A 21,506-nucleotide genomic window follows, 5' to 3' on the forward strand; every position below is an offset into this window, starting at 1 on the left:
AGCCACTCCTCGGAAGGAAGGTTGGGCAATCCTACTTCCGTAGTGATACTGCCTCGGAAACCCAAGGAGGGGTCGCTATGAGTCAGGTTTGACTCGATGGCACATAACAACAACAACAACAGATGTCCGAATCAGTCTTACCTATATTTTTAAATTCTTTTTAATTTGCAGGTACCCCACATAGCTCTTTCTTTTCGTTTGTTGAAGAACTTGGTTTGTTTACCTGTAGATTTCCCATGGTCTAGATTTTTCTCATTGAATACTCACAGTATATACTTCAGCATGTTTCTCTGGTCTTTATTTTTCTTGCAAATTGGCACCTGATCTAGAGGCTTGATCAGGCTAAGATTCTGTCTCTTTAGCAAGACCATGTAGGTGGTGTTGCATTCTTTCATCAGGAGGCACATAATGTAGTATTAGTGGCCATTGATGCTTAATGCTAAGATTTGTTAACTCTAAGTGTTGCAACCCAGAAGAAAGGTGGTATTTAAGTTCACTGCTCTAAAGAATCCATGTTGCAAACTCAAGTTATTCTATTTCATGTAATGCCTTATTCTCTTTGTTGTTCAAGAGTTGTTCTTAGTGTTTGCAGCTATTTAAAGAGATCACAATTATTCATCTATTAATCTAGTAATTTTTTTGATGCATTTCTTTTCTTAGAATATTAGTAACTATGTCACCATCACTCGTCTGTCAGTTTGTTGTACTGTGGTGGCTTGTGTGTTGCTGTGAGGCTGGAGGCTATGACTCTGGTATTTCAAATACCAGCAGGGTCACCTGTGATAGGTTTCAGCAGAACTTCCAGACTAAGACAGACTCAGAAGAAGGAAGGGGTCATCCATTTCTAAAAGAATTGGCCAGTGAAAACCTTATAAATAGCATTGAAACACTGGATTACTGGAAAACTTTATGAATAGCCCCAAAACATTGATATAGTGCTGGGAGATGAGCCCCTTAGCTCAGAAGACACTCAGAGTATGACAGGGAAGAGCTGTCTCTGCAGAGTAGAGTTGACTTTGATGACGTGGATGGAGTAAAGCTTTTCGGAGACTCCATTTGCTGATGTGGCACAAATAGGAAGACTGAAGAAGAATTGATGCTTTTGAGTTGTGGTGTTGGAGAAGAATACTGAAAGTACCATGGACTACCAGAAGGATGATCAAATCTGTCCTAGAAGAAGTTCAGCCAGAATGCTCCTTGGAAGCGAGAATGCCCAGATTTCATCTCACCTACTTAGGTCATGTTGTCAGAAGGGACCATTCCCTGGAGAAGGATATCCTGCTTGGTAAAGTGAAGGGTCAGGGAGAAGCCAGAGTATTTCTTCCTTCTTCCTCACACCTTGAGCTACATCTTCATCAGTGACTGAGTCTCCTCCATGATTCCAGCTCCCATAGGACAGACCCACATGTTCCCAGCTTTGCTGAGTGGCCACATCACTTAGACTCCTGTAACATGATCTCCAGCTTCTGTCACCATGGCCTCTTGATGCTGTTTATCCTGTTTGCCTTCTTGGCTCCTCCATAATCTTTGTAATCTATTCGCTGGAGGCAAGTCCCTCTGTTTGTTTGTTTATTTGTTTAATTTTTTTATTGTGATGTGGGTGCAAATTTAGAAAGCCGATTAGTTTTACATTCAACAGTTCATACACATTTTGTTTCATGGCATTGATTACAGTTTTCACAGTGGAACAGCTCTCCTCCCACCTTCTCCCTGTGGTTACCCCTTCCCTGTGTCTTTCTTACCTATGCATTCCTGTCTGCCTAGCTTTTCCCCTATGCAAATGCTGCCCTTCTGATCTCACAGTTGATTCTTCTAAGAATCTCCCGGGGTAGATATTCAGCTTGTAGGCTTTTATGTAGTTTGGCTGAGAGGTAACCCACACATTGTCGTTGTTGTTGTTATTTGCCATCGAGTCGGCCCTGACTCATAGTGACCCCTCCTTGGGTTTCTGAGGCAGTATCACTACGGAAGTAGGATTGCCCAACCTTCCTTCCAAAGAGTGGCTGGTGGGTTTGAACCACCAGCCTTCTAATTAGCAGTCGAGTGCCTTAGGCACTATGCTACCAGAGCTCCTTAACCCACAGAAATGAGTCTAATTCCAAACCCGAAGGGTTACCTGGGGCAATAGTCTAGAGATTTTACCACTGTATCTGACTAGTAATTTTGGTTGTTTTTATGTTTTTTAATTTTGTTCCATGTTTTTCCTCCTATTGTATCCAGGATCTCCAATTTTGATCCCTTTCTGAGTGGTTTGTTTTGGTAGCTGGGTGCCATCTAGTTCTTTTGGTCTCAGGCTTGTGTAGGCTGGTGTTCCCACAGTTGTTTCCAGATGTCTTTGATTTTCTTCACTTTTATTTGTCCTGGACAAGGAGAAACCAATAATTGCATCTTAGGAAAATATTCTACTTCTGTACAGAATAAATATGCTGGTGGTAAAGGAAACAACTCTGGTTAAAGGATAATCAGTTTCTTCTCCAACTTAAAAAACTGAACACAGTTTATAATTGTTCAGTTTATAAATTTTCAAGACCCTAGTCATTACTTACCAAAGTAGGATGTAGAATCTCTGTTTTTGTGTACTATTTTATGCCAATTGAACTTGATGCCCCCTGAGACCATGGTCCTGAGGCCGCAGGCCTAGCAACTCAGTCACTGAAAGTGCTTGGTTGTGGCTAAGAAGCTATCCCAACTTTGTCCCCTGTTAGCTCTATAATGTATTTGGATATTTTTGTAGCACATGAAAGTACACATGTAGGAGTATCATCACCAAACCTGTCTATGGTCATGGATTTATTCCTGTTCACCTAACCACATCTGATCTTCACGCCAGTCTGATTAGGTATTCACCTGTAGACTAGTGTTTGCTATTACTGATAATACAGTATTGTGTATGTATTAGTATTTGCCTCTGTTGTCTAAACCTTTTGTGCACTTCTCTGTGTCCTCCTTTTCTCTCTTGTTACTGTGCTGGTCAGATACTTTTGTTATATTGCCTTTCACTTCACCCAAATCAGCACATGTCTCTTAACTAGTCAGCAGTTTTCCCTCCCCCTCTCCCATCCCTGGTAGCCAACAAAGTAAATTTCCTTCTCTGCATAAACCTCTCCTTTTCCTTGATTTTTTATAATAATGGACTCATACAATATTTGCCTTTCTGTGATTAACTTATTTCACTCAGCATGTCCTCCAAGTTCATCTGTGTTATAAATTGTGTGAAATATTTATTATTTTCTTCCAAAGTTTAAAACAGTCTGTTGTATCTCACAATTGTCTTGACTTCCTCCCCATTTAGAAGTTCTGTATCTACACTATTTATTCCCTCTGTTTGGTTTGTAGTTCTCCTTATTTGCCAATTGATGTCTCTGGTTCCCTGTTTACAGTTTTGTAAGCTGATTTTACTTTAGATACTTCCATAACTGGGTTGGTTTCTGGGTTATGTCATCATATGTGTAATCATCTGTGGTTGTTTGCTGTTGTTGGTTCTCTATTGGAAGGGCTCCCTTTAGCGTCTCTTGTAAGCTTGGTCTGGTTTTAACAAACTGCCTTAATTTCTGCTTATCTGGAAATCTCCTAATTGCACCCTCATAATTGAGAGACAGTTTTACTGGATACAGGTCTTGGATGGAGATTTTTTTCTTTCAGCGTTTTGTATATGTATCATCCAGTTGCCTTCTTGCCTGTGCGATATCTGCCAAGAAATCAGAGCTTAGTATTATTGGTTGCCTTTTATAGGTAATTTCGTGTTTTTCCCATGCTGCTTTCAGGATTCTTTCTTCATCTTTGGTTTTGGTGAGCTTGATTATGATATGTGTTGGAGATTTTCTTTTGGGGTCTACAATGGATATATTCTCTTCTTTCATCGTATTAGGGAAATTCTCTTCTACCGAACCTTTGACAATTTTCCATGTGGTTTCATCTTTCTTATCCTGTTCTGGAATTCTGATTACACATAGGTTATTCCTCTTGAATGGTATCCCACGTGAATCTTAGGCTTTCTTAATTTTGTTTTTATCTTTTGTTTCATTGATCCCTTAGCAAAGTAATATTGAGGTATTTGTCTTCAATCTCATTAATTCTGTCTTCCATTGATTCAATTCTATTCCTGTGCCCTTTCCATGTATTTTCTATTTCTGAAATCTTAGTATTAATATTCTGAATTTCTGTTTGTTGTTTTTGTATCATTTCCAGTTTTTTATTTTGTTAATTTGTTCTTGTATTGTTTTCCTAAATTGTTCCAGAGTTTTATCTTTATTTTTCTCAATTTTGTCAGTGTTTTCCTTGATCTGTCTCTCAATCCGTTGAAGGAACCTAAATATAATTCTTTTGAATTCCTTGTCAGGGAGTGCCAATGCTGCTTCTTCCTCAGGGATGTTTTTTGGATTTTTATCCTGGTCCCTTGTTTCTACTACTTTATCTTGCTTCTTTGTGTGGACTATGACAATCTGTTGTCTGTGAGACATTGTGGTGGTGGTATATTTGTGTTTGATATGTGAAAGAGAATGAGAGTGTGTATACAGATCTCTGTTAGCTGTTTGTAAGGAGCAGTTGAGGGTTAGTTGACTTGGTATTAGCCACTGTCTGTTGTTGGTCAGTTGGGGCAAAAGCACACGTTGGCTCTCACTGAGTGGGTGGGGCTGCAGGAGGTACGAGTATGTTTGGGTTTATTGGAACAGTTGCTGTCTTCCACTCTGTTAGACCAAAAAAAAAAAAAATCCAAAAAGAAAAACAAGCAAGAGAACAAAAAACTCAAACTACAGAAACAAACAGGAACACGTGCCAAAAAAAAAAAAAAAAAAAAGAAAAAAAAAAAAAAAAAAAAAGGCAATGAGCAGAAAAAAATTCAAAATATATTATAAAGGGAAAGCCACAGTATCTGGAGAAGGAAGGAGAAATGAGAGAAAAGAGCAAAAGTGAAAGAATAGTAGAGAAAAAATGGGAAAACTGAAAAAGGAAAAACGAGGGACAGGAAGAACCAACAGAAAGAAAAAAGAGAGAGGGGAGGACCAAGAAAAGGGTAAAGAAAACTCTTGAACCAGGGATGGGAAAGAGGAAAAAGGAAAAAAAGAGGAAGATGAAAAGAATAATTTAAAAACAAAACTGGGGGAGCAGGACATAGTACGTAGGCTCCATCAGGGCACAGACCAGGATGGAATTCCTGCTGGTCAAGAAAGTGGTTGGAGGCAGGATATGACACCTTTGTTTATCCCTAGTGTGTAGGGTATAAAAGAAACAAAGAGAATACCTCACCTTTCCATTAGTCAGTATACAGTGCAACTGCCCATCCTGTCCTCAATAAGTAGAATCCACTCCTGTATTGGTCTAGGAAGAAAGCCACTTGCATATATTCAAAGTGGTCTGGCTTGCCACTGGCAAATATTTCAAAATGGCTGCACCCTCAGGACAGCCACTGCAGTCTGCAGGTCTGTTTGTCTCCTTCTTCACTATTTCCCTTGCAGGTTGTCAGGCACCAATGCAACCCTTGCCCATGCACTCTTTAGTGAACAGAGTTGATTCTCAAGTTGCTACCAGGATATATTCAAAATGGTTGTACTCTCAGGGCTGCTGACAGTCCGCAGCTCCGTTTGTCTCTTTATTCATTCAGATTCTTATTTTGTTCAGGTTTTTCTGCTAGTTAGTATTTAATCTACTTGTTTATCCTTGCCTTCAAAACTCAGGGTTCCAGGATCATCTTCTGTATTGGTTTCAATTGGTTTCTCGTTGCTTTGTTGCAGAAGGTCTGTGTAGCATGCCTGCCATTTTGTCAGAACCTTCAATTGTGTGACGTTTTTATACATTAGCATTTCTTGCTTTTAAGCTCATTATTGCTTCTGGCTCTGGTAGGTATGGTAAATTTCCCAGTAAAACATGCGTTGAGATTGTTTTATTAAAAATTTTTCTGACATTGCTGCTGACTGCTTGGTCAGTTATTACTCAAGGGAAATACTGTTCAGTGAAGGTAATAGAAATATACTCTTCATTAATAAAGCCAGAGAAGGGGCAAATAACTCTAGGAATAGTCTATAATAACATGCACATGATGCCTTGTCCTTAAAGTTTAGCCAAAAGACATAGGTTCAGAGCATAATAGTGATCATTGGACCTTAATTTGTGCAATGTAACATGCTAAATCAGTTTTTCATGGTAAATATTCTGGATTTTGTTTATAGTAGCATTATTTCAAGAATTGTCAAATATAAAGTAGGTGACAAAGGAAAAACTTCATTTGAGACTATATTAATTTTAGGTATCTTCAGATGCTTTTAAGAAGCACTGTTTGCATATGAATCTTCAGTATGCAGATTAAATATTAATGAAACTCATTCTTCACCCCAAATTCTGAATAGACAGTATTTTTAAACTTGGGCCCAATTTTTTTTTTTTAAGTTTTTATTGTGATTTGGGTGAAAGTTTACAGCGCAGACTCATTTTCCATACAGCAGTTCACATACTCTTTGTCTTATGACATTGACTGCAATTTCCCACAATGCAGCAGCTCCCTCCCACTTCCTCCCCATAGTTACCTCTTCCCTGTGTCCTTCTTTCCCATGCACTCTTGCCCCTGAGCTGTCTCCCTGTGTATACACAGCCCTTCTATTCTCCCATGATTGATCTCTCTGAGGAGTGTATCCAGTTAATGTAAATGTTCAGCTCATGTGCCTGTCTTTTGTTTGGCTGGAAGCCACAGGAGTGGGTTCAGTTCCAGACCTGAAGAGCAGCTATGGGCCATAGTCTCAGTGGTTCCATCAGACTCCGTCAGACCAGCAAACCTGGTCCCTTTTCTTTTTTTTAATGATTTGGAGTTTTATTGCACATTGCTCTCCCATTCTATCTAGGATCTACTACATAGATATCCTTCCTTCCGAGTGATTGACAGTTGTAGCTGGGTCCCATCTAGTTCTTGTCACATAGTCATATAGGCTGAGGATCACATGGTGTATCAGTCATTTAGACTTAATTATTTCCATGCATCTTTGATTTTCTTCATTTTTCTTTGCTCTGGATGGGGAGAGACCCATTGTTGCATCAAGATGGCTGCTTGTAAGCTTTTAAGATCCCAGTCACTACTTGCCAAAATAGGATGTAGATCAGTGTTTTTGTTTAGTAAGTTATGCCAGTTGAGCTTGATATCCCCTGCAACTATAGTTCCGAGCCCACAGGTCCAACTAGTCGCTTCCTCTAGGTAGCTGGCTGTGGCCAAGAAGTGACTACAATCTTGTCCCTTGTCAGCTGTACTATATACCTGGGAATTCTTACAGAACATACAAATACACTTGTAGAAACATTCTCTGCCAACCCTATACATGATCATGGGCACATTCCCCCCTGCATAGACATATCTAACAGTTCAGCCTGTCCACCCATCTATCCATAAACTTAGGTCTAATTTTTTTATGGAAAAAAAAATGATAACCCATGTCAAATGTGCTGTATTTCAGGCATTGTTAAATTAAGGTCTTAACAAATTTGTAGTGCCAGTTTTTATAAGTGGAACAGATTTATGATTAAAAAATCAATTCAAATATGGATGTTATTTTCATTTTCAGGTTGTCTTGCTCTTCCCAAGTTGAATTTGCAGTTTTTGACTCTTCATGACTACCTTCTCAGGAACTTTAATCTCTTCCGCTTAGAATCAACTTATGAAATTAGGCAGGATATCGAAGATAGTGTCAGCAGAATGAAGCCCTGGTTAGTACATTGGTTTCGCTCATAATGGAGAGATGTAAACAATGACTGACATTGTTTGATTAACAGAAACCTCATGAGTAGATTAGAAATATTATACCTAGCATGAAGATGTCTTCCAAAATATCAGATGGTTATCATTTGAGAGATTATTTAATGTGAATTAAAACATTTTAGATTAAAATATAAAATATGAAACTCTATCTTTGGGACTAGGCTGGGATACTGGGTATAAGAAAAGAAAGGTCATTGTCCTTAGAAAGGGAAGGGAAAAATATAAAGGTGATTATATTGGACATTTTAGTAAAAGTATAAAAAGGGAAGCAGAGGTATGAGTGGCCAGCAGGCCAGCTCAGGGCATGACAGTTTAAGTCCTGGGAGACTCTCTTATGGTAAAGGGGTATCCCACCCCCCAACTGCTCTTGTGACTGTCACCAATAGTCTCAGTCAGCATCTCCAAAAGAATTGTCAGAAATGGGGTGTAGGGGTGAAGAACATTGCTGAACATTGTATGGGGAGGTACATTGGAAAGTCTTTGGCCCTCCATCCATAGATTACCTTGAAGAGACTAAATCATCAGGTTATTTTTGGGGCCAATTAAGTAGATCTAATTATTTCAGAAACTCCACTGCTTAAACTCAACTCCCCACCTGCTAGCTGATGTCTTTAATTCCTTTAGCTAAGAAAAATCTTTCATTGCACTTAGTTGATGTAGGCACAGGTGATTACAAGATATGTGAAGTTAAATTTGTTTTTAAGACGTGACTGACTTTGTATAAATGTTCTTTATTGCCACATTCAGGCTATGCAATTGATGGAAATAAATTATATATCAGAGTGAGTTAATGAACAAAATTTATTCTTTAAAATTATTTTTCATTACATTACAGTTATACCATGCATACATAAATAATTATACAGCTTCTTTATGAAAAACTTAACATTTTTTGAATGTGAATTGATTCATGTATCTTCCAGGCTTTTCGCATTACTAATTACAGAGAGCTACACGGATACTGTGGTTATGATCTATTTTTTTCACTTCTAAATTTTATTTCATGCATGGTTCTATTTTTCAATTAATTATTATGTGAAATGTTATTCTGGGTGAGACTATGAAGCACAATATTTAAGGAAAATTTTTTGAGTTAATAATCAGTTGAGTCAGTAGGCAGACTAACAGTTTGAAATTTGTGTACTGATCATCCTGCCCACAATTTTGCTGAAATTACTACCTGTTGTTTGGACTTCGGGGGAGTGCTTAATCAGAAAACTTCCTTTAGTTTTTATGCTCTGATTCCGAGCCTAATTTTGGCCATTTTGCAAACTAGGGATTTATTAATTAGCAATTAAAATATATCTCACTTATATTTTACTTAAATGTCAAATAAAAATATCAGTTATTGTAGTCTTTTATGAAATGAAATACTTTTTTTTCAGTTACTTCATTTTCAGCTAACTATTAGCTAAACATGTATTCTTGTTTATTAGTTTTACTTATCCAAAGTTGGGGGAAAATTACTTTTTGTTTGATAATCTCCTTTGGTTTTCAGGCAATCTGAGTATGGCGGTGTAGTGTTTGGTGGTTGGGCACGAATGGCCCAGCCTATCGTGGCTTTTACTGTAGTTGAAGTTGCCAAACCCAACATAGGTGAAAACTGGCCAACCCGAGTTCGTGCTGATGTTACCATCAATCTGAACGTCAGAGATCACATCAAAGATGAATGGGAAGGTAATTTTGTATTTCAAGAGTGATGTTACCTTTTGCCTTCTTTTAAATGAACTTTCACTTAGAGCATCACCAAAGCACTTTTCCTAAATTTTATAACCTTGTAAACTTTTGTTAAAGTCTAATTGTTACTGCTAAAAATACCAAGGATCATACAAGGATAATTAAATACCTTAATACTTTAATAAGATGCATAAAATATCATGCAAGTCAAAATGTTTTGAAAATTATAGCTTACAAAGCTGATAGGAGAGTGTTTTAAATTCAGTAAATTAATATGTATGAATTTGTAGGACCAATATAAAAAGAATTAAAAGCATTAATGTTCATTAAAGAAAGCAGGAAAACAACATACATAATGTGCACATACCAAGCAAGTCAGAAAAACTGGTAGTTTTCAAAAGATAAAAACACCCAAAATGAAGAAAATAGGGATACATATAATTTGTGGTGAATAGAGTTGCAGAAATCAAAATTAGGCAACTGAAGAGGAATTTTAGGGGAAAAGGAGTCTAGTAAAACAATTCAGAAAAACAATAATTTCTTTACACCAAAGGAAGGAAGTTAGATAAAGAATCAATGAAGTCAAACATACTCAAGAATTAATAATTGCAGAGATAGCATCTCTACTAGGCAAGATTTTATGAAGGGGTGGTCTGTATCACAATATTATTTAGAAGCAGATATATTCAAAGTTACTAAGTCAAATGGAATCAGCAGTAATATAGATAACACATGTGCCAGAAATGGCACATGAACTGATTTTTAATTAGCATTTTTATATTTTTCTCCCAGCTGTCTGTGAGAGCTCTTGCTTGCTCCCCTGCTGTGAGAAACAGTAGCCAGTAGGTTTTATCTCCTTCTACCTTCTTGGCATTCCAGAAGGAAAGGGATAGGCCCTTAATGGATATGTTTTCAAATATTACTCCTGATACAGCTATTTATAACCATAAAGACTAGATGATATATTTATCAAAGAATTTTGAAGGAATCCAGCAATAAAACTGGCCACATGTTTAACAAATGGTCACTGCAGGGGTTATGGTTTGTGACAGATTGTCACTGTGACCTCTGTATCCTTCAAAAGAGTTCTAATCTGGTGTTTTATACAACTAGAATAATATATACCCTTATTATTTGGTTTGGTTTGGTTTTTTTATTACTAAGGTGCCCTGGTGGCACAGTGGTTAAGCACCTTGCTGCTGAGAGGTCAGCAGTTTGAGCCTACCGGCCACTCTAAGGGAGAAATATGTGGCAGTTGGCTTCTGTAAAGATTTACAGCCTTGGAAACCATATGAGGCAGTTCTCTGTTGTACAGGGTCACTATGAGTCAGAATTGGCTTGATGGCAATAGGTTTGCTTTTTTTTTTTTTTACTGAACCTCAAGAAACATGATAGGAAGCTGGAGAAGGTCTTACACTTATTATCCCTTGAATCTTAAGAAAGTATTAAAATAAACATTGTTTTACATAGTGGGTAATAAACACGATAATTTATCACCTGTCTTCAGGGATGGTACTGGTTGGAAATAAAATTAAAGTATAATACTCTTTATAGGAATTTATAGATGACAGATGACAAAGAACAATAGGATGTTTCATGGGAACCCCTCCAGTGTGGCTTTGGAGGCTGCTGTCAGATGGACATCGGTTTTTGTTCATTTTTTCTTTTCTCTTAAACAAAGGCCTCCGGCAGAATGAAAAGTAGAATGGATATATTTTGATGAGCAAGATAAGGAGCAAGAGTGTATTGTGGGACGAGTGATTATTACGGAGTGTGATGAGAAGAGAGATGTTTTCTGAGATGCCAGTGAGAAAGTTGAGACCCTGTGTTGATTGCAGATGGAGTAACAAATAGAAAATGGATGGCAAAAAAAGGAGAGAGGGGTTCTATAAATAGTAATGAATGTATAAAAACAGAGTAGTTTTAAAGATTTTAAAGTAAATATTGTAAAACAGTCTTCATGTCCCTTCAAGAAGGAATGATGCTCCAGTCTTTATCTTCTCCATTACCTTCATTTAATAATTATGGAAACAAATGAAACCAAATGCTGGGTTCTCTCCAAAAGGCACAGCTAGGATGGGCTGATTGTAGGTCGTTGAAAGGAAAGAAGTAGATGAGCTCATAATATAGACCTTTGTAATGTAGATTAAGGTGTGTGACAGTAAAATTATCTACTTTAGGAATGAACAGTAGTCCTTAGTGATGCCAAAAAGTGACTCCTACATTGATTAGAACTAAATGATTTTCAAAGCTACTTCTTTGGCTCTAATGATTTGTACAGATCAAAAATCATGCAAGCACTATAACTTGGAATGGAATTATTCCTCTTACTTATCATTGGTTCTCATGCTTCTTTACAGAATTTGTTGGAAAATAAACAATAAAGGCACACTTAAAGCTCACTCCAAACTAGAACCACTCACTGCCATCAATAGTTGCCCTTCAGGTCTGGTATTGAACCCACTCCTGTGGCATCCAGCCAAACAAAAGACAAGCATATGAGCTGAGCATTTACATTAGGTAGATACACTCCTGGGAGAGATCAATCATGGGAGAATAGAAGGGCTGTGTATGCACAGGCAGACAGCTCAGGGGGGCAGGACTACATGGGAGGGAAGGACACAGGGTAGAGAACTATGGGAGGAAGTGGGAGGGGAGCTGTTGCATTATGGGAAATAATAGTCAATGTCATGAGACAAAAGTGTATGTGAGCTGCTATATGGAAAGTGAATTTGCTCTGTAAACTTTGGCCAAATCACAATAAAAATGAAAATATATATATATATATAAATTCACTGAAAATGGCTATAATTGTGGGGGGGAAAAAAAAGTTCACTGTCATCAAGTAGCTTCTGACTCATAGCAACCCTATAGGACAGAGAACTGCCCCATTGAGTTTTCAAGGCAGTAAATCTCTATGGAAGCAAACTGCTTTATCTTTTCTCCCACAGAGCCACTGGTGGGCTCAAATTGCCGACCTTTTGGTTATAAGCCCAGTGGTTTAAACACAGCGTCAGCAGAGCTCCTCCCAAAACAGAACAGACGTACTATAATGGCCCCTATACTATTAGTCACATAATTCACATTACCGATTTGATTTACTTTTCTATCTTGATACCAGGGTAGGATTGTTTAAATGTACTTTTATATCATACAATGGCTAACAAAAAATGAGTCAGACAGATGAAGGTAAGTGATACGACATTACGTGTTGTGAGGTTTAATTCCGTGTCCTCTGTTTTCCAGTCTTTATTTTTAATAAAGTGTGGAAATAAATTGAGTCCATTGTTTAGTCTAACAGCTAAGAAGCTGGGGACTTAGACACAAGTCTCCTGTTTTCTTGACTCTTTCTTACGAACATTTTCATTACTTACCAACTGAAAATATACATAGTCAACCATCTTTTGCAAGATGCTATTGTAAACAATGCTTTTGTGCCTTGATGAATTATATTTGAGTTGACTCCTTTTAATGATATATAATTAGAATGTCATTGGAATGATGTTGATGGATAGTTTACAATCATGTTAGAAACCTGCTAAATATGTAATTGGTGGATTATATGCCAACCATGTAGGAGCTCTGGTAGCGTAGTGCCTAAGGTACCTGACTGCTAACCAGAAGGCTGGCGGTTCAAACCCACCAGCCACTCCTCAGAAGAAAGGTTGGGCAATCTACTTGCATAGTGATACTGCCTCAGAAACCTAAGGAGGGGTTGCTATGAGTCAGGTTTGACTTGAAGGCACATAACAACAACCACATGCCAACCATATATATCTCTGGTGGCAAAATGCCTAAGGTATTTAACTGCTAACCAGAAGACTGGAGGTTCAAACCTACCAGCCACTCCTCTTAAGGAAGATGTGGCAATCTACTTCCATAGTGATACCACCTCAGAAACCCAAGGAGGGGTCACTATGAGTCGACTTGATGGCAGTTTTTGGTTTTTATGAGGAATGTTAAAAATGATGATGAGCACCCAGTTTCAGGCTAAACCATGACTTACAGAGCTTAAAATTTTATAATTTTTATATAAAGAAAAAAAGTTGATTATTTCTATCACATAATAAGTATTAAAGATTATAGGAAAACTCATAAATGTGTTACAATGAAAATACAGTCATCGATCACCTCCGATATTTTAAATGCTTTTTGTTGTTATCTCTATTGGAAAGATAAAAGGATGAGAATTTGCTAACAACAGATTTTTTTTAAAAAATGAAATTCTAATCATTTAAAATAAAACAAGCCTCTTAATGTTTTACTAGGTCTTCGTAAGCATGATGTATGCTTTTTAATTACTGTGCGTCCCACAAAACCTTACGGCACTAAGTTTGACCGGAGAAGACCTTTTATTGAGCAAGTTGGCCTGGTTTATGTCAGAGGCTGTGAAATCCAGGGCATGCTGGATGATAAAGGACGTGTCATTGAAGATGGTATGGTGATTTATGTTTTTGAGAGTATGTGTACAGAAAGATAAATTTGTCTTTTTCCTTTTTTGCATTCTTAGGTAATATTTTTTAGTTGACTTACATGCTAAATAAATAGATACAAAGGTTTATGTATAAAATGTATGTGGGGTACCTACGATCCAGTTTCAGAAATAGGTAATATGCTTTCAGACTTTCAATGTTGGATATTGGAAAGGACATGGTCTTTTGAAGTCATGTTTATTCAAAACATTTTCCTTATAATACATTATAATATTGCTTTCAGGGCAATCAAATACTTCTTTTAATTGTTCAAGCTTTAATGTGTTTAAACTATGTATCTGCCAATTTTTCCTTCTTAAGTTTTACTGATTTGATTTATTATAGTAATGGTTCTCAGTTGGGAACAGTTCTTTACTGTATCTGGAAATGTATGATGTGCTTAGGTTGTCAAATGACTGGGGTAGGGGTGAGGAGTAGTGAACTATTGGTATTTGGTGGATAGGGGCCAAGGATGCTAAACATCCTGTGATACACAGAACAGAGAAGGATTTGTCCTGTCTAAGATGCCAGCATTGCCCCAATTAGAAACACTGCCTTCACTGGGTTAGCCAGCTCTTTGATTTCCTATGCTTTTTGCTGATTGTCCCTGTGAAATTCTTTTTTATGTTGTCCTGACTTTCTTTATAATACTTCTTATTAAATTATAACTACCTCTATGTTTAGTGATTATTTTACAATTGAGTTGTTGAACTCCTGGAAACTTTAATCAGCTTCTGCCACCTATAATTTCAAAATTGCACCATCACTAAATTGCGAATGATTAGGCTACTCTTATCACTAGAATAAAAGAAGAGAAAGAAATGCAAGATAGGTGGAATAAGCATAAGGCTACGTAATGGAAGTAGAGTTGAAGACCTAAGACCAAAAAAGGAGAGAACGCACAAGGAAGAATAAAATCCATATATTTATTTAATCAGAAAATACAGAGACTACTATAGTAGGAGTTAATGAGTGACTGACAGAAGTAAAGATAAGAGCTTTAACTTCTAAGAACTCCCATTATTGAGTGTATATCCAAGTAATTACAGTTCAAGAATTATACATATTACATGATTGTTAAGGGAAGAAATAGTAAGAATTTAGAGAAAGAAAATACTTTGAGCTTCTTGGAATTTGAAATGGATGGAGAGAAGGAGCATTCTAGTCCGCGGGAGATGACTTAGAGTCACGTCTGGACAGTTCACTCATAATTTCTAGAAAAGGAGTGTTACTAACTTTCTGTGATATTTCAGAGTATTTCCTATTTCATTTAACATACTTATTTCAAAATGTCCAGGACCTGAACCCAGACCAAATCTTAGAGGAGAGTCAAGGACATTTAGAGTGTTTTTGGATCCAAACCAGTATCAGCAAGATATGACCAATACAATACAGAATGGAGCAGAAGACGTATATGAAACTTTCAATATAATAATGAGGAGAAAACCAAAGGAAAATAACTTTAAGGTAATTTTGGAGCTGTATAACTAAAAGCACTATGTTGTAATTTGAATAACTTTTGAGGCCTAAATACACTGAAGTAGATAAGAGAAATCACTGCTTTTGATTCTGAACATTCCTCTTAAATTCTTAACATAAAGATTAAATATGAAAACTAAAGGAAATCTATTTGTTAAATCTGTTTTTCTTTTGAGGAGTTTAAAAACTTAAAATATACATTAATACAGGTATTATTCTAAAAGTCAGCCAACTTCCTTTTTATATATTACTCAGCTCATGCCCCAGTATGAAGTGAAGAAAACTGCTTGCTTACATTGCTCACTGAACCTTCTTTTGTAAGTCAAAAGTAGGTGTACTTCCAAATTGAGAATGAAGATGTGGATCATCAGGGCTCTGAATTCTATGAGAGGCAGAAGGCACTGCCATCGAGTTGGATCCGACTCATAGCAACCCCTCCTTGGGTTTCCAAGGTGATATCACTACAGAAGTAGATTGCCCAACCTTCCTTCCAAGGAGTAGCTGGTGGGTTTCAACCACCAGCCTTCTGGTTAGCAGTCAGATGCCTTAGGCACTATGTGACCAGAGCCCCTGCGAATTCTATGATAGGGTATATTTATACTTTACTCATTAGTGGGGAAAAGTAATTTGGGAGCTAGAGAGTTTTAATTTTATAATAACTTTGGGGGAGAAGGAATGCTAATAAAGGAAAGTTTTTAAAAATTATTTGAAACTATAAAACTTAAACATTAAGCAATTGTAGCATTTTATAGCATCTCGCTTCTGCACAAGAGGGCCTTTCTTTTCTGTCCCTGCAGATTACAGTGCTTATTATACATTCTTACCACTTTATTCCTCTTTCACCCATTGCTATGATTAAAAAAAAAAAAACCTTATGAACAAAGGAGCTCAGTTCCATACTAAGTAGTAAGAATTGTGTTCTGTAATTTATAGATCAAATTATATACCGTGTTATTGCAGGCCTCACTACAGGAGAAATGCCTATTTTATAGTGGTTGTGGTAATCTTCAAAATTAATCTCACTTCTAGTGATTATAATTAGAATTGCACAACATGGGACTCTTTTATGCCTGCCTTCCATCCTTACTTAAGAGTAACTAAAGGGGCCCCTAAGAAAAAAATATGGTGTGGTTTTTCTACACTTTGGGCTTATCTACACTCTCCCCATGTTGGTTGCGATTCCTGTTTGACATTAGAAAACAAAGTTGCAGTTCTGTTTTCATAATTCCTCAGTCCCAGAATCTGAAGTTATGTAAATGAATACTGATACTAAAGGGAAATAAAAGAACATTCACATGGAAAAAAAGGTTTTTAATATATATAAAATTAAGTGAGTTTACTACAGTCTCTGTTTTAACTTTTTTTACTCAGCTCTTTAAGTCCATATTATCTGTTCTGCTGTTAGGATTTACATCTTCAGCACAAAGAGTTGTTAATGTTCACTTTATTACAGCAAAGTAAATCTGCATTGTGGCTAAGGTATTTGTTTTGGGCAAAGTTCTTAATTTAGTGGAGGAAACACATTTACACAAATAGCTGTACACATTACATGTCACATTAAGGTAAAAGCTATACTATTCATATGTATTGGGATTCTAAGGAGGCCTGGTGGTGCAGTGGTTAAGCACTTGGCTGCACTTGGCTGCTAATCAAAAGGTCAGCGGTTCAAACCCATCAGCCACTCCATGACAAAAAGATGTGGCCATCTGCTTCTGTAAAGATTGATAGCCTTGGAGCCATATGGGGCTGTTCTCCTCTGTATTACAGGGTCATTGTGAGTCTGAATCGACTCAACAGTAGTGGGTTTGGGTATTGGAATTCTGCCTTAAGAATAGTTATATATGATAGATGCAACAACGGGTCTCTCCTCATCCAGAGCAAAGAAGAATGAGGAAAACCAAAGATGCATGGAAACAATTAGCCTAAGGGACTATGGCCATGCAAACAGAACTAGGTAGTGCCCAGCTAGCATTGTCAACCACTTGGAAAGGGATCAGTGCAGGAGATCCTGGATAGAGTGGAAGAATAATTTGGAACAAAACTCAAAATCATAAAAAAGACCAGGCGTACTGGTCTGATAGAGCCTGGTGAGACCCTTGAGAGTATGGTCCCTAGTTACCCTTCAGGCCTGGAATTGAACTCACTCCCATGGCTTCCAGCCAAACAATATACAGGCATATGAGGTGAACATTTACACCAGGTAGGGACACTCCTTAGATCAATCATGGGAGAACATAAGGGCAGTGTTTGCATAGAGAGAGAGCTCAGAGGGCTGAAAATCATAGGAAGGAAGGACACAGGGAAGAAATAACTACAGGGAAGAAGTGGGAAGAGAGGTGTTACATTGTGAAGACTGCAGTCACAAAACAAAATGTATATGAACTGCTGTATGGAAAATGAATTTGCTCTGTACACTTTCACTTAAATCACAATAAAATTTTTTTTTAAAATAGTTATATGAGTTCAAAATACGTATTCTGGGGCTTTCTGCTAATGAGTATAATGCCTAAGTATTAGTACACGAACCTTGGTATTTATTTTGTTCTTTAAAGGCTATTTTAGTGATTTGAAGATAAGTGATTATTTGATCAGCATACAGATTGAGTAAGTACAGTAAAAGGATATAACCCTACCACACATCCTTTCCGATTTTGAACCAGGCATTGTCCCCTTGTGCTATTGAAATGACTGCCTCTTGATTCAAAGTACATAGTGTATACTTAAAAAATGTTTACTTAGTAAATGAAGATGAAGAAGTCTTAAGAGTTTCTGAGTTTACATTCTCACATTTGGTCAGTTGTCAGTAAATATTACTGAATTTCAGTCATCATTAAAACGTTTCTTTCCTGTATTCGTTGAACTTTTTATTGAATGCTTACTGTGTGCCTGGTATTGAGTTAAGTTATATGGTGCTTGCAAAGTTGACTGAAACACAGTTTATACCATTGGGGAGCTTAGACTACTCGTAAGGGAAATTAGAAATAAAAACAAACAAAAAGCTTAGAAGATAGCAAATACCATGAGAAGGGTACAGATAAAACAGTGTCATGAATTCAAAGGAGGCGTTCAGGTTCTGATCCAAAAAATGGGAACAGTAAAGTTCCTTTTTGGGAAGGGAAGAATCCTCTTTTGGTATTTCTGGTGTTTCATTATTTACCTGGACAGCATCATTTGTTTCCTTTTCCCTTTTCTAGTAGATACAGTCTGTCTTACTCCAGATGCTTAACTTCTTGCCTAGACCATTGCAACAGCCTCCTTTAGTGTTTTCATATTTTCTTTTCATACATTTCCTCCTGCTGTTTAACACTGATCATTTCTCTCTACTTCTCCAAAAACTTCTGTAATTTTCCATTAATGATAAAATAAATAAAAACTCTATCACAGATCCTTTATTTGAGCTAAATTAAAGTGCTCTTTTCCCTCATGCCGTCTTTCCTAAAGCTAAAAAGTCTCCACCATATCCATCTCTGTGACCTACCATGAGCTGTGTTCCCATTGTATTCTGTAATATTCTTTACTATTTTCTGCATTCTGCTGCTTTGTATTATAGTTAAGGACATATTTTATCTCCCTACTAGAATTGTAATTTCTTTAAAGGGTAGAGCCTTCCTTTTATTCATCATTGTTATATGAATATACTCTGTATGTGTATGTATATATGTATGTATGTATGTGTGTGTGTGTGTGTGTATTTATGTATACATTCAGCCATCCATACTTAAGCTGTTGTAGATCTGTGCACTTAAGGAACTATAGTCTAGTGGGTATTAGACAAATGACAAACAACAACTAACCATGAACATGAACAAGAGAATTTTCAAGTAGTGATAAGTTGTTGTTGTTGTTGTTATGTGCCATTGAGTTGGACTCGACTCATAGCTACCTTCCTTGGGTTTCCGAGGTGGTACCACTATGGAAATAGATCACCCAACCTTCCTTCTGAGGAGTGGCTGGTGAGTTTGAACCGCCAGCCTTCTGGCTAGCAGTCAAATGCCTTAGGCACTATACCATCAGAACAAGGAATTAAAACAAAGCAATGTGATTTAGTGTGTGATTAATGTATACCAAACCAAACCTACTGCTGTCAAGTCGATTCAAACTCATCATGACCCATAGGATTTCCAAGGCTGTAAATCTTCACAGAAGTAGATTGCCTAATGTTCCTCCCACAGAGCAGCTGGTGGGTTTGAACCAACAACCTTCTGGTTAGCAGCTAAATGCTTTAACCACTGTACAACCAGAGCTCCATTATTAATATATACTGTTATTTTAAAAAGTTGGCTTGTATAATATTTATGGTATAAATAAATATACAAATGGTGATTTGGTTATTTTATTCTTTAAAATCAGTAGCCTTCTCTCCTGATTTCCATGTGTGGGATAGATCACTTTGTTGAAATGATGATTGCAAAGTCTTAAGAATTTGCCTTGGCTTCAGTAATTACTTTTGACGGTATATGTATAATTACTATAATATTTCTAAATTGAGATATATTTCACAACTGAGGCATAGATTAATGTGCTTGTGGTATGTGTGTTCTTAGCATTAATGGACTATAGATTGTAAGGAGGAAAACACTCCAGGAGTTTCTGAGAGGAAGCATTTTCTTTAAGGGTTTGTTCTATGATGTTTTCTTATTGTAATGTAGGCCTGAACTGGAATTTCATCCTACCCAATAGGAATCAAGTGGTGGTAAACTCGTTTAAGACATTCTGTCTAAATGAACTCCTAATGGATAGACTGTTCTAAGTTTAGTCTTTTGTTTAACTCATTGTACAGTATCAGCTGAAAATATAGCTGTTGATTCAGTCTAGCCAAGCACCTGTCAGCAGAAAATAGCTTCTTGCACTGAAACAGTCGGGAATGCTGGATTAGTGCAGGCAGCTCTGCATACCAGTGAAGTGCACATGTTTGAGCTGTCTCATTGACACAAGTCTTTTCTCTCTGTTTATTGACAGGCTGTGCTGGAGACTATTCGGAACCTGATGAATACTGACTGTGTGGTACCTGACTGGCTGCATGACATAATTTTAGGTTACGGGGATCCAAGCAGTGCACATTATTCAAAAATGCCCAATCAGATTGCCACCCTTGATTTTAATGATACCTTTCTCTCCATTGAGCATTTAAAATCCAGTTTTCCTGCTCATAACGTTAAAGTAACTGTGGATGACCCAGCTCTGCAGATACCCCCTTTCAGGTAAAAGTCAGAACTGGAGATACTCTTTTCCAACTTACAGTGACCCTATGGGACAGAGTAGAACTGCCTCATAGGGTTTCCAAGGCTATAAATCTTGATGGAAGCAGACTGCCTCATCTTTCTCCCATGGAGGTTCAAACTACTAACCTTTCAGTTAGCCACCAACTGCTTTAACTACTGTACCACCAGAGCTCCTTTTGCTAGAAAAGTACTATATAAATATATTTATAGCATTTGTTTGAAGAAATGTCATTGCACACATGACTATGAGTTTTTGTGTTGTTTTAAAAAAACTTGTTTTTACAAGATTTGAACATTTATAATATAGTTACATTTAATATTAAATGAGCTATAGTTTTAAATTTTGAGTAGACATAGAACAATTAGTTGCTGTTCTTTTATGCCTTTCTTAGTAGCAGAGTACTCAGGACACTTGCGAGTGGTAGCCCAGGCTTGCTTTCTTAGTTGAAAATTAAAACACGGCTTTCAATTGCCTGTTACATTTAAATATAATAATTCTACACATTAAAAAATTTTATCCTTTATACCACCCAAACCAAGTCTTCCATCATATTTCCCTGATTTTATTAGTGACAAAACCATTTCCTCTAGTCACCCCATCTTGAAATTGCAGCAGCATTTTTAGTTGTTTTACTCCTGTAACTCTTGCCATGTCTCGTAGACAGACTTAAGCATATCTTTTTCACATGACATTCTTGAGTGCTACCTCTCAGCTCCTATAACAGTGTCTTTCTTGCACCTTCCCTCTTCACCAACACCCATTGCATCCCATACTGCTAGAGCCATTCCACTCCTAGCTAAAAAGCTAATTGTTCCTATTGCTTACCAAAGTAAGGACTGAGTTCTTGGTTCTTAGGATCTTTTGTATTCCCTATCCTTTTAGAATGTGAAGAAATACTGGACAGTCTCCTAGAAGTA

The 21,506-nt window shown here is 37.1% G+C and overlaps 1 protein-coding gene across 1 annotated transcript in view; it reads left to right on the top strand.

Annotated features, from left to right (window-relative positions):
* The window catches only part of AQR (aquarius intron-binding spliceosomal factor), a 199,198-nt gene that overhangs the window by 94,337 nt on the left and 83,355 nt on the right, over positions 1-21,506 (top strand). Inside the window, exons 16-20 of the mRNA XM_007940518.1 lie at positions 7,545-7,686; positions 9,237-9,415; positions 13,684-13,851; positions 15,185-15,354; positions 20,326-20,567. Coding sequence (XP_007938709.1) covers positions 7,545-7,686; positions 9,237-9,415; positions 13,684-13,851; positions 15,185-15,354; positions 20,326-20,567 — 901 coding nt within the window. The remainder of the gene's footprint in view (positions 1-7,544; positions 7,687-9,236; positions 9,416-13,683; positions 13,852-15,184; positions 15,355-20,325; positions 20,568-21,506) is intronic.

The sequence above is a fragment of the Orycteropus afer genome, unplaced genomic scaffold, assembly GCF_000298275.1.
Source record: "Orycteropus afer afer isolate SDZICR_OR568_19922 unplaced genomic scaffold, OryAfe1.0 scaffold00068, whole genome shotgun sequence".
Lineage (NCBI taxonomy): Eukaryota > Metazoa > Chordata > Mammalia > Tubulidentata > Orycteropodidae > Orycteropus > Orycteropus afer.